General features: G+C 35.3%; 1 protein-coding gene across 5 annotated transcripts in view; it reads left to right on the forward strand.

The window, feature by feature from the left end:
* The window catches only part of SH3D19 (SH3 domain containing 19), a 166748-nt gene extending 153253 nt beyond the window's left edge, over window positions 1-13495 (forward strand). For all 5 annotated transcript variants that reach the window (XM_087437541.1, XM_087437539.1, XM_087437540.1 and 2 more), the window contains 6 exons: window positions 1376-1434; window positions 3406-3608; window positions 4074-4126; window positions 6171-6357; window positions 6761-6858; window positions 9887-13495. In XM_087437541.1, coding sequence (XP_087293667.1) covers window positions 1376-1434; window positions 3406-3608; window positions 4074-4126; window positions 6171-6357; window positions 6761-6858; window positions 9887-10003 — 717 coding nt within the window. In that variant the 3' untranslated portion in view covers window positions 10004-13495. The remainder of the gene's footprint in view (window positions 1-1375; window positions 1435-3405; window positions 3609-4073; window positions 4127-6170; window positions 6358-6760; window positions 6859-9886) is intronic.
* The last annotated feature ends 407 nt before the right edge of the window (window positions 13496-13902 follow it).

A 13902-nucleotide genomic window follows, 5' to 3' on the forward strand; every position in this document is an offset into this window, starting at 1 on the left:
TTTAAAAAAGTAGATTTGGGAATACTTTCATTGGAGGTAGTTGTCCATTAATGGTTTTTCACATAATAATTCAAATCTGATTTGGAAATATTATATTAAAGCATGAGAATTTTATACACCTTCACAACCTAACTTGTGAAGGCAGAACCAAATGGTAGAGCCCTAAGTGCTAAGGCCAGGTGGCTGTGAAACATGGGGATAAAATCAGACTGCCACTTGAACACTTATATCAATAGGAAGAGTGTGACTCAGTCCCTGATATAGTTTATTGATACTGGAAACTATCAATAAAACTAGCTTAAATAGTTGAGCATTAACAGCTTATCTGGAAGAAAAAAGCAAATGATTTTCCATTACATCAAAAACTTAGAAAACAAATATAACAGAAAACCTGTATTTTTCAAATATAAATGAGTTTGAGTCTCTTGAATTACAAAATGTGGGTCTTAAAAATTGACCAGGATATATATGCCCTGATTCTTTGGAGAAATCCAACCACATTCTCTAAATTAATATTAAGAATAATGTTAGTTTTAGCACTCTTCCTCATTTTTCTTCCCAATGTAGCAGTACTTTAAAAAGCACAATTACCACACTGAAATCAATCACACTGAATCTGCCACATTATTGGTATAAGTGTTATTTCTAAGCCTACAAGTTTAAAAAATTGTTTTAAAACTTTGAACTTTTAGAATTCATCAAGAAGGGCACTGATTTATTTAATATAAACCTCAGAGCCTTAAGTAGTTTTCAGACTTAGTACATTACGGTCAAATATTTTATTACAACACAGCTCTACTGAGCCTTATAAATGAAGTACTATATAAAGTGCTTGTGACTTAGCAGATGCTCACTGAGTACTAATTCCTTTCTTCCTTCCCTATTCATACTGAAGGGAAAAAGATGTTCCAGAGTTACGAAAATGGAGAGAATCCACAAGTTTGATTAAAATATTTTATTTTGGGGTCAGGAAAGTATTGCAGAATTGTACCAACACTATAAGTAGGTGTGGTGGTGCACGAATGCCTGATGCCTAGTTTCTATCTTCAGTCCTCCTCGTCTGAAGTTTTCAACTTGGAGGATATAGGATAGAGAAAACTCAGTCAGGGGTAGAATGATTTTAATGTGCTTATTCCAGCAAATAAGAGAAGGATTGATGGGCTATTCAAGGAAGACTACATTACAAGTTATGCATTTTTTTCAAAATCCAAATTCTGAATTTTTTACCTTTCAGCACCCATGGTAACTCTTAATCAGTGTAACACCTAGCTAAACTGGTTAATTTCAATCACGCATTTTCTAATTACTTAGCTTTAAATTTATCTTACTAGAATCTGAAAAAGTAGAATTATTGTCTTGATTTTGTCTTTACTAGATTGACGTTCCAGAAGGAAGAAATGGGAAAAGAGAATCGGTTTCATCTCATTGTGTTAAGTAAGTTTTATTTGTGTTTTTTTTTGCACAAAATACAAAGGAGGTGAGCATTTATATCATAAAGAATTACCAAGCTTCAACACTTCAGATGTATGATTATTCAGATTCTCAATGTGTCTTTTTAATTATGAGGAATACTTGTTTAAAAAGCCTTAGTGGGGGCTGGCCCGGTGGCTCAAGTGGTTAAGTGTGCGCGTTCCGCTGCGGCGGCCCCTGGGTTTGCCGGTTCGGATCCCAGGCGCGCACTGACACGCTGCTTGGCAAGCCATGCTGTGGCGGTGTCCCATGTAAGTGGAGGAAGATGGGCATGGATGTTAGCCCAGGGCCAGTCTTCCTCAGCAAAAAAAAAGGAGGATTGGCAGATGTTAGCACAGGGCTGATCTCCTCACAAAAATAAATAAATAAATAAATTTTTAAAAAAGCCTTAGTGGATTAAAATTCTGATGAAAGTGCAATATGCTGATGGAAGCTGACATAAGCAACTCTTCCTATCAATATAGGACATATGACAGCAACAGAGTCTATCCTGATGCTTCCCACAGCCTGGCCTCAGCTAGAGCAGAGATGTTTTTGTCATCCAGTGCGTTTTGTTTTGGGCTTCTGGTGTTTATCTACCAACAGATTTTTAGGAGGTTCAAATAGTTTTGTCATCGAAAATGTGAACCCTAAAAAAACACTGCTAGACATCTTGTATTGTTTTGTTTTTAAGAGGAAGTAGAAGAGAGGAAGAGTTAAGTTGGAAGGGTCTGCCTTTATGTCTGAAGACCTTTCTCTGAATTTATATACCTTTTATGCATCATTGTGACTCCTTTGTGATTTAAAACACTGCCACAGTGCAACTTTATTTTCCAGTTAAATGAGCAAATTAATAGAATTCACTACCTGCTGAAGACTGTAAACCTGTCTTTGAATAGGTCAGACATGAGGAGATGCTCCCTGAGGACTTTAGAAAATAAATGCAAAGGTTATCACAAATAAGAAAACTTCTGCTGCCACAGTAGTTGAATTCTACTTTGGGTTCAATTTTTCTTCTATTTTTTAAGCTGTGTTTACTGTGTCAGCAGGTTGAATTTAAAGTGGGCTTTTACAGCCATTGATCCATTGACCTGACTTAAATCAGACTTTGATTGGAGCCAGTACCAACCTTTCTCTTCAGGCAATTGCATATCCTTAGCCTGTTGCTTTTGAAACTTCCTTTCTAAAGCCTCAAATCAAAGGTTTGGTATTAAATCATACCTTCTAGAGACACAATTTCATCTCTACTTTTATTCTTAGTCAAAATTGCAGATCATTTAAGGATTGTTCTAATTCTCAGAAATGAAGCCGTTTTAAAAGGAAATACAAAAATCATTTTTAAAACAACAGTGTTAGAAGATTAGGTATTATAAGATAAAATATGCCAAATTTGTGTTTTCTTTGAACCTTCTAGTTTTGAAAGCCATTCATTTATATATACAAATCTATGATTGATTCAGCATATATTGAGCATCTACTCTGCCAGCTGATGCCCATTGCATTCTGCCATGGAAGTTTGAAGTCTTGCCCTGAGATTCTCAGGGTTAGCACTCCTAAACTCAGTGCATTTGTGATTTAGAGGGTTCAGACTCGGCCATGATTACTGTGGCTCAAGGAAACAAAGACATGGAGACTGGGGAGATTCTGTAATGAAGTAAAGGTGATCAAAAGACATGGCATAAACTGACCACCCAGCTGCTTATCTGGAATTCTACATGTCCTCTGTGACCTTGACTTGAGCCTTTCTGAGTGAATATGTTCATATCTAAAAAGTAAGCACTATCATTTAGAAATGTAGCTTATTCTTTGTCATGGAAAATTTTAAATTATGCCTAGTATACCTTGTTCCATAGTAAACAGAATAAGTGTTTATTGAAAGACTAAATGAAGATTTTAAAGCATTTTGAACGTTAGTACTCTTTAGTTTAACCCGTAAATATGATCTTCTTTGTTCAGAGGCCCAAGATGTGTTGCTCGATTTGAATATATTGGAGACCAGAAGGATGAATTAAGTTTCTCAGAGGGAGAAATTATTATTCTTAAAGAGTATGTGAATGAAGAATGGGCCAGAGGAGAACTTCAAGACAGAACTGGGATTTTCCCTCTTAACTTTGTGGAACTTGTTGAGGATCATCCCACCTCTGGTACAAATGTTTTAAGTGAGTATAGAGAATATAATTTTTTTATTATGTCCTATCCTAATACAACTAAACCAAATAATAGGATAATATGTAAGCTGTATAATAATCCATATTGCCATATTTTTTAAGATAGAAGGAAAAATTATTTTTAAATGCTAATAGTCATTATTGGGGTAGTCATTATTGTGGTAATCTCTCAAAGAGCTAGTTTTGGTGTTTTAGGTAATTAGCCATGGCTTCATATCAGAAATGGCCAACAAAGAAGCGTAGACTTTTAAACAGAAATGGGCTATAGAGTGTAACTAATGTGTATCCTCCTTCACTCTACAGTAAACAAGCCCAGAGAGGGTAGTGCCGTTCAAGCTTACGAAGCCAATACATGAAGAGACTCGTCTAGAATCCCAGACTTTTCACTCTCCCCCTACAGTTTTTCTCCAATACTGTATGGTCTTTACATCTGAATTTTTTCTTTTTTTAATGTAGGCACAAAGGTACCATCAAAGACCAAAAAAGAGGATTCTGGTGCAAATTCTCAGGTAGGCTGCTTGAATAGGTAACTGTAGTGAAAGCCAGTTTTCAACTCTGAGAGGAATATTAAAATCATAATTATCAAGAGAAAATGTTATAAATCATTTTTCAATTCGTATAGCAAATGTTTGAAATAAATTAAATAGTTAATTACTATCTTTATTGTATACAGAACTCATACAAATGGATTAGAAAGACATGCAAACTCTGATAGAAAACAAGGAAAGAGGCATGATTGGAATACTCATAAAAAAGATACTATAAGTAGCTGATATCAAAAAAATATTTTAACTTACTATAATCAAAGAAATACCTTGTAAAGCAGCAATAAAATACTATATAACATATCTAGTTAAAGATTCAATACATCTCAACACTAAACAATTATAAGTATATGAATGTTAAAAACAGAAAGTACAGATTATTATTATTATTATGTCTCACTCTAAGAAAATGATAAAGAATGAGACAAGATTTTAGTCACAAAGATGATCATAGTGGTGTTATTGTAATAGGAAAAAATTGAAAACAGCCTAAATATGACCATTATTGGGAGAATGTTCTGAGGCCATGAAAAACTAGATTTATAAAGTAAATGTCATGAGAGGAAAACATATATAGGGAAATTGAATATATAGCATAAAAAGACTAGAAGGAAAAATATTTCAGTTATTAACATTCAGTTGCCTTTAGGTGGTAAGAGTATAGGTGGGTGGGTATTTTTCCCTCTTCTTCATACATTTCCAAACTTGCCAAATGTTTAGGGACATTTGTATTATTTTTATAATGGGAGAGAGAAAAAAATGGATTAAAAATTTTACACTGTATAACATGACTTCAGCAGGGTTTAAACTGAATAGGAATGTGGGTGACTTCCATGTTTTTTGTGACATATGTTAGAAGAGTGAGCCTGATGGAGTCGTTGTTACTCAAAATGTCACTGGTAATTGGGCTGTGTCTCTCAATTCTTTCTTCCTCGCCCACTGATCAAGTGAAACAAGAAATAAAGTGACTACAGTTCTCCAAAAGAAAATGGTCACGTGGTTGCCTGCATTTCTTGGGAGTGATAAGTACTATTCTTTAGGGTTAGTTACTCAAGTGCAGGAGCAAGAGGGCTGGTGTTTGGATTTTTTGTTTGCCTGTTTTTTGTTGTTGTTTCATAAGCTATCAGTTGTTGAGAACTTAAGATGTTAGAACTAAGCGTTCTACATGCATTTTCTCATTTAATCCTCACAGCAACCCTAAGATGAAGCTGAGGCTGGGAAAAGAGAAGCATCTTGCCTAGTGTCAGCTAGGAAGCGGCAGAGCTGGGTCTGGAACACAGGCCTGTCTGCCTCCAAGCCTTTGCTCGTAGCGTTATTCTTTCTCCCTGCTTGAGCTTCTTGAACATAGGGCTCCCATTCGGATGTGGCAGACACCTCTTCACAGATCAAAAGCTTCCTCTGATATGTTTAGGGTAAAAGCATTCTTGTTGGAGCGTTCCATCATGTTACCCACCTCGTTTGGGTCGTTATCCTGCCCACCTTCGAGCTAACTAATCCTCATAAAATTAAAAGTGCGAATGAATGAAGTTTTATGCCATGGAATCTGATAGCCTCTGAATCAGGTAAAGACCTGGAAGTTAACAGACTGCCCATACTGATCCTTCTTAATTTAGGTAAAGAAGAGCTTTACTGAAAATTATATGCTTTACCAGAATTTTTTCAAAGTATCATAGATACTGTACATAAATATTGTATGCTTTTACCTAATTTTTTTAATGTAACTAATGTCATAGATGATAATTAGAGAAAAGTTTTTACTTAAGCATTGTATATCCCTTAAAAGCAAAATAGTCACAAATTTTTTAGAATTATATTTTCAGAAAAAAGTTATTGGAAACTTTTATGTTGGGTACTCAATGGTAACATAAAATGTTGAGTGATTTAAAAAAGTCTTTAGGCTTTGAAATCTTATGACCCCTTAGCTTTTTTCCCACCACTTTATAAGCTTTGTAGAAATCAATTTTAGATAAAATCTTATGTTTCTTACCAGACTTCTGATTTGTAACAGGATAACAGTTTTTCTGGAGAATGGTGCGAAGCTCTTCACAGTTTTACGGCAGAGACCAGTGATGACTTATCCTTCAAGAGGGGAGACCGGATCCTGATCCTTGAGCATCTGGACTCGGACTGGTACAAGGGGAGACTGCGTGACAGGGAGGGGATCTTCCCAGCAGTCTTTGTGCGGCCCTGCCCAGGTATGACAACTACAAGAAATGACCCATTACTCTCTAAGGGGAACCCAAGACCTTTGAAACAGTGTATATTCCTTTTCCCTCTGGCCATGTTCAGTTTGTTTGCCTACATTTGAAAGAATTGATTCATAAAGTTATGTAAATTATCTTTATACTTTGTTGGAGTTATGGGGGGAAAAAGATAAAAATGCCTTCACTTAATAATGGCTAATTTTGTCTACTAAATATATTTTGTATAATTTTTTTCCTGCGAAGAGAACATCCTTTGTCTATTTGCAAGTTAAATAAATTCAAAATTAATTGGAAATAATCTGTCCTGGAAATGACAAGGGGATTTCTTAACATGTTTGATTCATATTTTAGTTCAACGTCTTTCTGTATATTTGAATTTTTGGTGTCTTCACAGCTGAGGCAAAAAGTATGTCTGCTTTATCCCTGAAGGGGAGGAAGGCCAAAGCCTTATATGATTTCCATGGGGAGAATGAAGATGAGCTTTCCTTCAAGGTCAGAATGTGTGTCTTTTTGTAACTGCATTAAGCAACTATAAATTTTGAAATGTCTTCTATTTAAGGATGGAACATTGGAGAAAGTATTGCTCATTAGCCAAGAATGAACAGATCTCAGACCCTAATTCTAAAGGAAGAGTTTAGAGAAGGTGAATAGGGCAAATGTGAATTATCAGCAAGGTGTTTAGGTACTTAAAGAAAACCTTATTGACTTGATAGTCCCACAATTCCCAAGCGAATTCCTTATTCCTAGGTCTTATAACATCAGATGTCAGTAATATTGGAGTTTTCATTGGTAGCCCTAGTAGAGGATGATCCTTGCAGCTTGCTACTGTCATGTCTTTGACATCAGTGGAGAAATCAGATGGTACCTACTACAACTGGCCACTGCAGCAGTGCCTCATAAGATGCTGGAGTCTTGTCCACAAAGACACTGACTAGACTTTAGGGAAGTGATCCCAAAGGTTAAGCTACTTTGCAAAGGTATTCTTAGAAGCCAAAATTGAATCTTAATCTTACTTCATCAAAGGAAGATTAATAAGCCTCTTTTTTTTTTTTTAAAGTAAAAACAGAATATGTCCATGATCCTGTTTCCGTAGTCCACAGTTGGACCATGGTCAGAGAAAAGCACCCAGGTAGTGCTATGGGACTGTGCCAGAGGAAGGAGGTGGTTTTAGTAGTCACTGCTGTCAGAAGAACCTGTGTCAGACAGTGGTAAATTCTTCATCATTGGAGATAGTCAGAGGCAGGGATGCCATAGGAGGAATTAAAGCATCAAGGAGTGATTGGACAAGGTGAGACATAAAACAGTGGGTGTTTTCACTGAAACAGGTTTTCACCTGTCTACAACAAAATGAGAAAAACAAGGTGATATTGGGTATATGCAGGCTTTTGGGGAATCATGAGTAAGGAGGGGGCATGCTGAGATATGTCAGTATAAGGTTGCTAACTTTCCTATTTTGTGATGGAGTTTTCCTTTCTTCTAAGAATTTATTCTTTTTCATATTAAAATATCATTTCTATTATAAAATATTATTAGTAAATTATAGATATTTCTTTTGCAAAATTATAATTTGGTAACCCTATATCAGTTCCTTTTTTTTTTTTTTTTTTTTAACTTTTTGGTCTTTAAAATCCAAATGTTTGGAAACTATTGCCCTAGTCCTTTCAGTCTTGAGAGTCAGTGGCTCAAAATTAATTCCTTTTTTCTTTACATAAAATGTTACTGCAGGTGAACAATCTGGATTCAAACTTTTTGGATGTTATTTTGGCCTTTAAGTTATGTCAGTATAAATAACAGAACTCATATAACAGTATCCTCCAGAAAATAAGTTGTCTTCATTTTACAAATGACTGACTGTAAGGAAGATAGTTCTAGAGTTTTTAGTTAAGGGATTCTGCACTGCTTTCAGTATTGTTGATCATTAATACTTTATTAAATATCCACAGAATATTAGTAGATAACACTTATTTTTTTTAAAAAATTGTCCTAGTCCCTAGAAAACTGACATGGTATGTATGTGTGGACCAGAGCTAAGAAAAATAGTTTTAGTCAACCATTGTGTTATAATTTAAGAACCAGAAGGAATTTATTTATAAGAGAAACTTTGAATAGCCAGAATTTTTACAGATTTTAGCAGAATAAATTAATGACATTTGATAGCATTTTTCCTTTCCATTTTCCATAAAGAAAAGCCTTAAAGCAAACCATTTTTCCAGAGGGCAATGTACTAGGGCTACAAATAAATCCATTTAGCCTATAAAGATATTCTTAAAAGTAGCCAGGGTCATCTTGGACCATTATAGAATCTTAAACCCAGATTCTATGAAATGGTTAGAAACCATAAAGAACAAAATAGTTTCAGGAGATAATTTCAAAAATTATGTCTTTATCTGTTGAGGAATTATAATTCACACATGAACAAGACATACAGCCCCTTTGGCTAACCTGATGAGGATAAATCAGTCTTCTGAGTCAGGTTGAAGCTCTTTAAGACACGAAAGAATGCAAATTTGATATTGAGGCCATGGAGGAGTGGAATAAAACCAGATGGTAGAGGAGAATATATCATTATGTGGAAGAATAAATGTAGAGTACAAAATGCTCAGGATTTTGGGAAAAGGCAATTATAGTAAAAGCCTTTCTAAGTAAAAAGGTCCACTGTAAAATGTGGTGGCCACATTGCCTAATGGTTAGCAATACAGGCCCTGAAATCACACTAGATTTGAATTCTATCTCTACCGCTAATTAGACGTGTGACACTGAGCAAGTTGCTTAATCTCTCTGAGCTTCCATTTTCTTTTCTTTAAAATAAGGAAATCTATAAAAGTATCTCTGTAAAATGGGAATTGTAATAATACTCACCTCTAGGACTGCAGTGTTGTTTAAATAAGTTAATTCCTATGAAGTACATAGACTAGGACAAGGTGTACAGTAAGCACATGGCTCACTCTCTCATCTCCAAGTCTTTGCTTCAGTGTCACCTTCAGTGGGACCTTCCCTGACTGCCCTAATGAAATGGCAGCCCCACACTTTCTGTCCTCCTGTGCCAGCTTATTTATTTGTCTACCCGCTCTAGAATGAGGTCTTTATTCATTGCTGTATCTGTAGTGTGCAGAACAGTGTCTGAAACATAGTGGATGCTTAATAAATAATTGTCAGATGAAAAATAAAATTTTTTTAATTAAAAAAAATATATGTAATACACGATAGCTGGTATTATTTATTAAAGAAGAACTTTAGATCAGGAGTGGTGCATTTTGGGCACACAAAATACAAGCAGGAAAATCAAAATACAGCTCAGGTGACAATGGCAAAGGAATGGGCTTTGAGGAACAGCAGTAGCCAAGTAAATGGCATCATCAGGTACAGATCATCTTTGTGATACCTCATTTAATCTTCTTAGCAAATCAAGATAAATGAGTTATATAAAGAGAAGATTATACGTACCTCTCAAGGTGGGCTGCTTACCATGCATGTACTCAACAGAAACTAATAATAATTTCCAATTTCTGTCTTCCTACAGGCTGGAGATATAATAACAGAGCTGGAATCTGTGGATGATGACTGGATGAGTGGAGAACTAATGGGAAAATCTGGAATATTTCCCAAAAACTACATTCAGTTTTTACAAGTCAGCTAAAGGTGAAGCTTGACTGTGTTCCTTGGCACAAGAACTCACTTGAACTATCACTTTGACTATCAGATGTTTTTGCACTATTTTTTAAACTGAAAGAAATCTCTATGCTGTACATGGTACACTAGAATTTTCTGAAAGCAAAAAATGTCTAGATTTTGTAGTTAGCTTTCATTCACAGTAGAAACATGCACGTGGAAGCCCTTAAGCAAGTATTCTACCAAGGAAAACATCAAGCAGGATTAGCAAGGCAGATACACCCTTCCCCCAGGGAAAATGTCTGGGGACATGGCAGCATGGGGAGGCTTACAAGTAAAAGTTGCACTTGGACATCTATTTTCATCAGCACAAGTAAATTAACCGTGCTTCTTCATTTTTTACTTCAGTTTAAAAAGAGGACGTTTGATATTCTACATGCTGTAACTATCAGGACATGGTTGGTAATCTGAATTTCATTTTTGATATTCAAATTAATTCTAACAGCTTGAGCGCATTTTCCTTATTACCAGGGCAAATCCTTGCTTCAGGAGGGGTTAGTTTCTTGACTAGTTGGAGCCTTTGTGAGCACGGGATGAATCAGCTCATGCTCAACAAATGCTCCCTGTGTTACTAAGAGTTTCCCCTTTGTCCAAGGATTTGAAGGGGGCTAACATTTTATGTATGTTAGTCAGAAGAACCAAAACCATCCTGAAATGCCTTGCTAACACAACTAACCCTTCCACATACCTGCCGTACTTATTTCTGTCCTCCATGTATACTTTATGTTAACAGGGTTATTATAAAGCACATTTTCTGAATCTGCAATCATTCTTTTGACAATTACTGGTATCCAAAGAAAAGTTCATTTTCTTTGCGTTACCCCAGTAATATGTAAAAGCTGTGTCTTGTTGTAGTGGTACATTATGAATCACATATATCTCAGTACAGAGCAACTGTTAAGATGGAAAACAATGCCAAACCCCCACAGCTCATTTCTTCCCAATATAATCAGAATGAGAAATAATTTAAGAAGACCGAATGCTGATACTCTTTTTGGGTCTCCCCCACCCCCTCATCCCTGCACAATTGTTAGAGTAAATTAAAAAACCACTTTCTTGCTGTCCATTGTTCTGCATTCCAGGCGTAAGATAAAAGTGATTCTTTACTTGACTGAATCAATTCGTTTATGGGCTAAAGCCAAATAGGTCGAAGACAATCTTCCAAACAGATCAATGGAATAGAATTTCATTGGAAATGTAAAACACTTTCCCAACAATGTTCATGACTTTCTTCTGTTTTTGAGAAGAGTTTCATATGCTGGGCCACTTTTTAGCTTTTGTTGTTTCCCATTGTCCAAAGTTAGGCAGCCCGTGGTCAAACCATTATGTGAACACCATGTGGTTTTCTGTAAGGGAGGAGATATTTACTTTGTCTTTGATTAAAATTTATCTCCCAGTTATATGGTTACAATTGATTTTGGAGTATGGGAGCTGTTTTTTCCACATAGTTTGGATAAAGAAGACAGTATAAAGAAAACTCTTGTCAGATCTCACTCAAGAGTAATTTCATGAGAAACAGATTGTCCCAACTAAATTCCCATTTGCAGCAAGCTATATGACAGCAGGAAGGAGGGAGTGTCTGCAGTAGGACGTGAGGTATATTTCTTTGTGTAATTCTAATATATCGAAGATCGTGAAAAGCTGGCTTTATTGGAGAAAAATATCCCTCTTAAATTTTGGCCTTCTGTCAGCTGAGTGATAAGTGCAATAGTTGTAAATCTACTTGACACTATAATAAACTGAACCGAAATTTTCAAAGTCTTTTTCTCATACTAGACTGAGTTTTTCGAGAATAGAGATGGTATCTTATCTTCATATCTCCAGCTCTTTGCACCATATAGGCTCAGTAAAGGTTGGTTGGTTGGTTGGTTGGTTGGTTGGATGGATGGATAATTTTCACATATATACTATCTTGGATCCACCAAGATCCAATATCTTTCCTTTTTAATTTTTGACAAAAATATTGAAACAAAATTCAGTTTTATGTTATTTCACTCTGTCATGCTACCTTTTTTTGCTTGCCATTTATTACCCACTCAACTGACAAGAAGCCAAAATGTAGCTTGGAATGGGTTTTCATAGGTATTTTCTTGTTCTGTATATTGATTGAACATAATTTTTATACTTAGTTTCATAGGGGAGAAATAGGAATGTATTCTTTTTCCTTCCAGGAATTTTAAATGAAAACCTCATATTGCTCATCCAAGCCTCCTCAAACTAGAATCTCCAAATCCTTTTTCTGTGGTGGATTAAAACTAGAGAAGTCATTTAGTATATTATTCTTACCCTTTTGAACACTAAAAGCAGATTTCTTTAAAAGAGGCCCTCATTTACATGGCTGGAGGGGTAATGTAATATATCTGTCCTTGTGCTCATGGAAATCACAGGTTTTGAATATAATCTGAAACATTAATAATGAAAAAAATCAATGCATTTATCAAAATTTATTTAGAGCTGGCATTTGAAAAAAACAAAACGTCATTTTTCTGAAGAGTTTGTTATACATCAGTACTCTTCACAATAATTGTTTAGTTTTTATTTAGTTTCTTAAGTTTAGATAAATATACCTAGAAATAGTGATGGATATATGGGCTAATTATAAGGGGATATTTGGTATATAATCATTAATGGTTTATTCCTTTTAATTAATGTCACATGTACGTGGGCCACATGATTCATAATTCAATGCCATTTTGAATGCGATCGAATGAACTCTTTTAACAGTGAATTTTTTCAGAACTGAAAGGAAATCATTTTCTAATCTATGCCTTTTTACTTCACTGTAATTAATAGAAAAAATATAAAGCCTAACTCAGAGCAACAGCACCATCTAGGGACCTCTCACCTAATTGCAAGCTCATCCTGTTAAACTGCAGAAGAGAGGTTCCAGACCAGAGCTCAACATGCAGAGGTTAAATGATTCGCCTAAGATCATACAGGTACAGTAGAGCCATAAAGGAAAGCCTAGCTCTACTGATTCCCAATTCAGTACTTTTTTCATTTTTTGTGCTAAAGTGATATGTTTCTCTTTAGCAGTTAAACAAGTAAAATTGATCTGTTTTATTGGCCTGTAACGGTTGTAACTTCTCAGATATAATACTTCTGATTAGAATGAGTTGCAGAGAATAAATTAAAGCCTTGAATTTATTTCTTTCACGAAGAAAAGAAAATTCCTGCTCAGCTTCACAGTTTTATGTAGACAATTTATATTGATGTTACCTAAACACTCAAACATGAACTGATCATTAATGGGGATTCCTTTTTTTTGTTTAATAGGAAATATTTGAATGCTTGGAACATCAGATCTTGAAAAGGTGTGTATAGGGCTGTGCTTTTGGTAACAGCAGAGAAATCCTAAACCTAGGTTTTCATATACATATAGCGCAAAACACTGTTTTAGTATTTTGAAGACCAACAGATTAACTCAAGCACTGTTAAGCTAATAAATTTATATTTCAGAGTCCGGGACACATTCTGGATTTTTTTATAAAGGAATCTTAAGTGTATGTACACCATGGATTCTTTATTTATCTTCAAATACTGCAAATTAGGCAATAACTCAATGCAATATTTTTCAGGAGAAGTAATGATTCAAATCCATAATTCAGAAAGGAAAATTACCTGCCAGTGTCTATCCTCTTTTAACAGAAATTGACTGACAATCTTAATACCAACATATTGGCCCATATTTAGTTCTTTTTTACAATTAAAAGAAACAACAACTACGTTTATTTCCCCAATCGTATCCAAGTTTTTTATTGGATAGAGCCCTAACTCAAAGGATCACTGAGGCCTACCACATTATTCCCCAGGGCCCCAAGTGGCCAGCAGAGTTGTTACTTCCAAAGAGCCTCAGACCATGTGGTT

This window comes from Ceratotherium simum, chromosome 12, assembly GCF_057802395.1.
Source record: "Ceratotherium simum simum isolate JZ-2026a chromosome 12, ASM5780239v1, whole genome shotgun sequence".
In the NCBI taxonomy this organism is placed as follows: domain Eukaryota; kingdom Metazoa; phylum Chordata; class Mammalia; order Perissodactyla; family Rhinocerotidae; genus Ceratotherium; species Ceratotherium simum.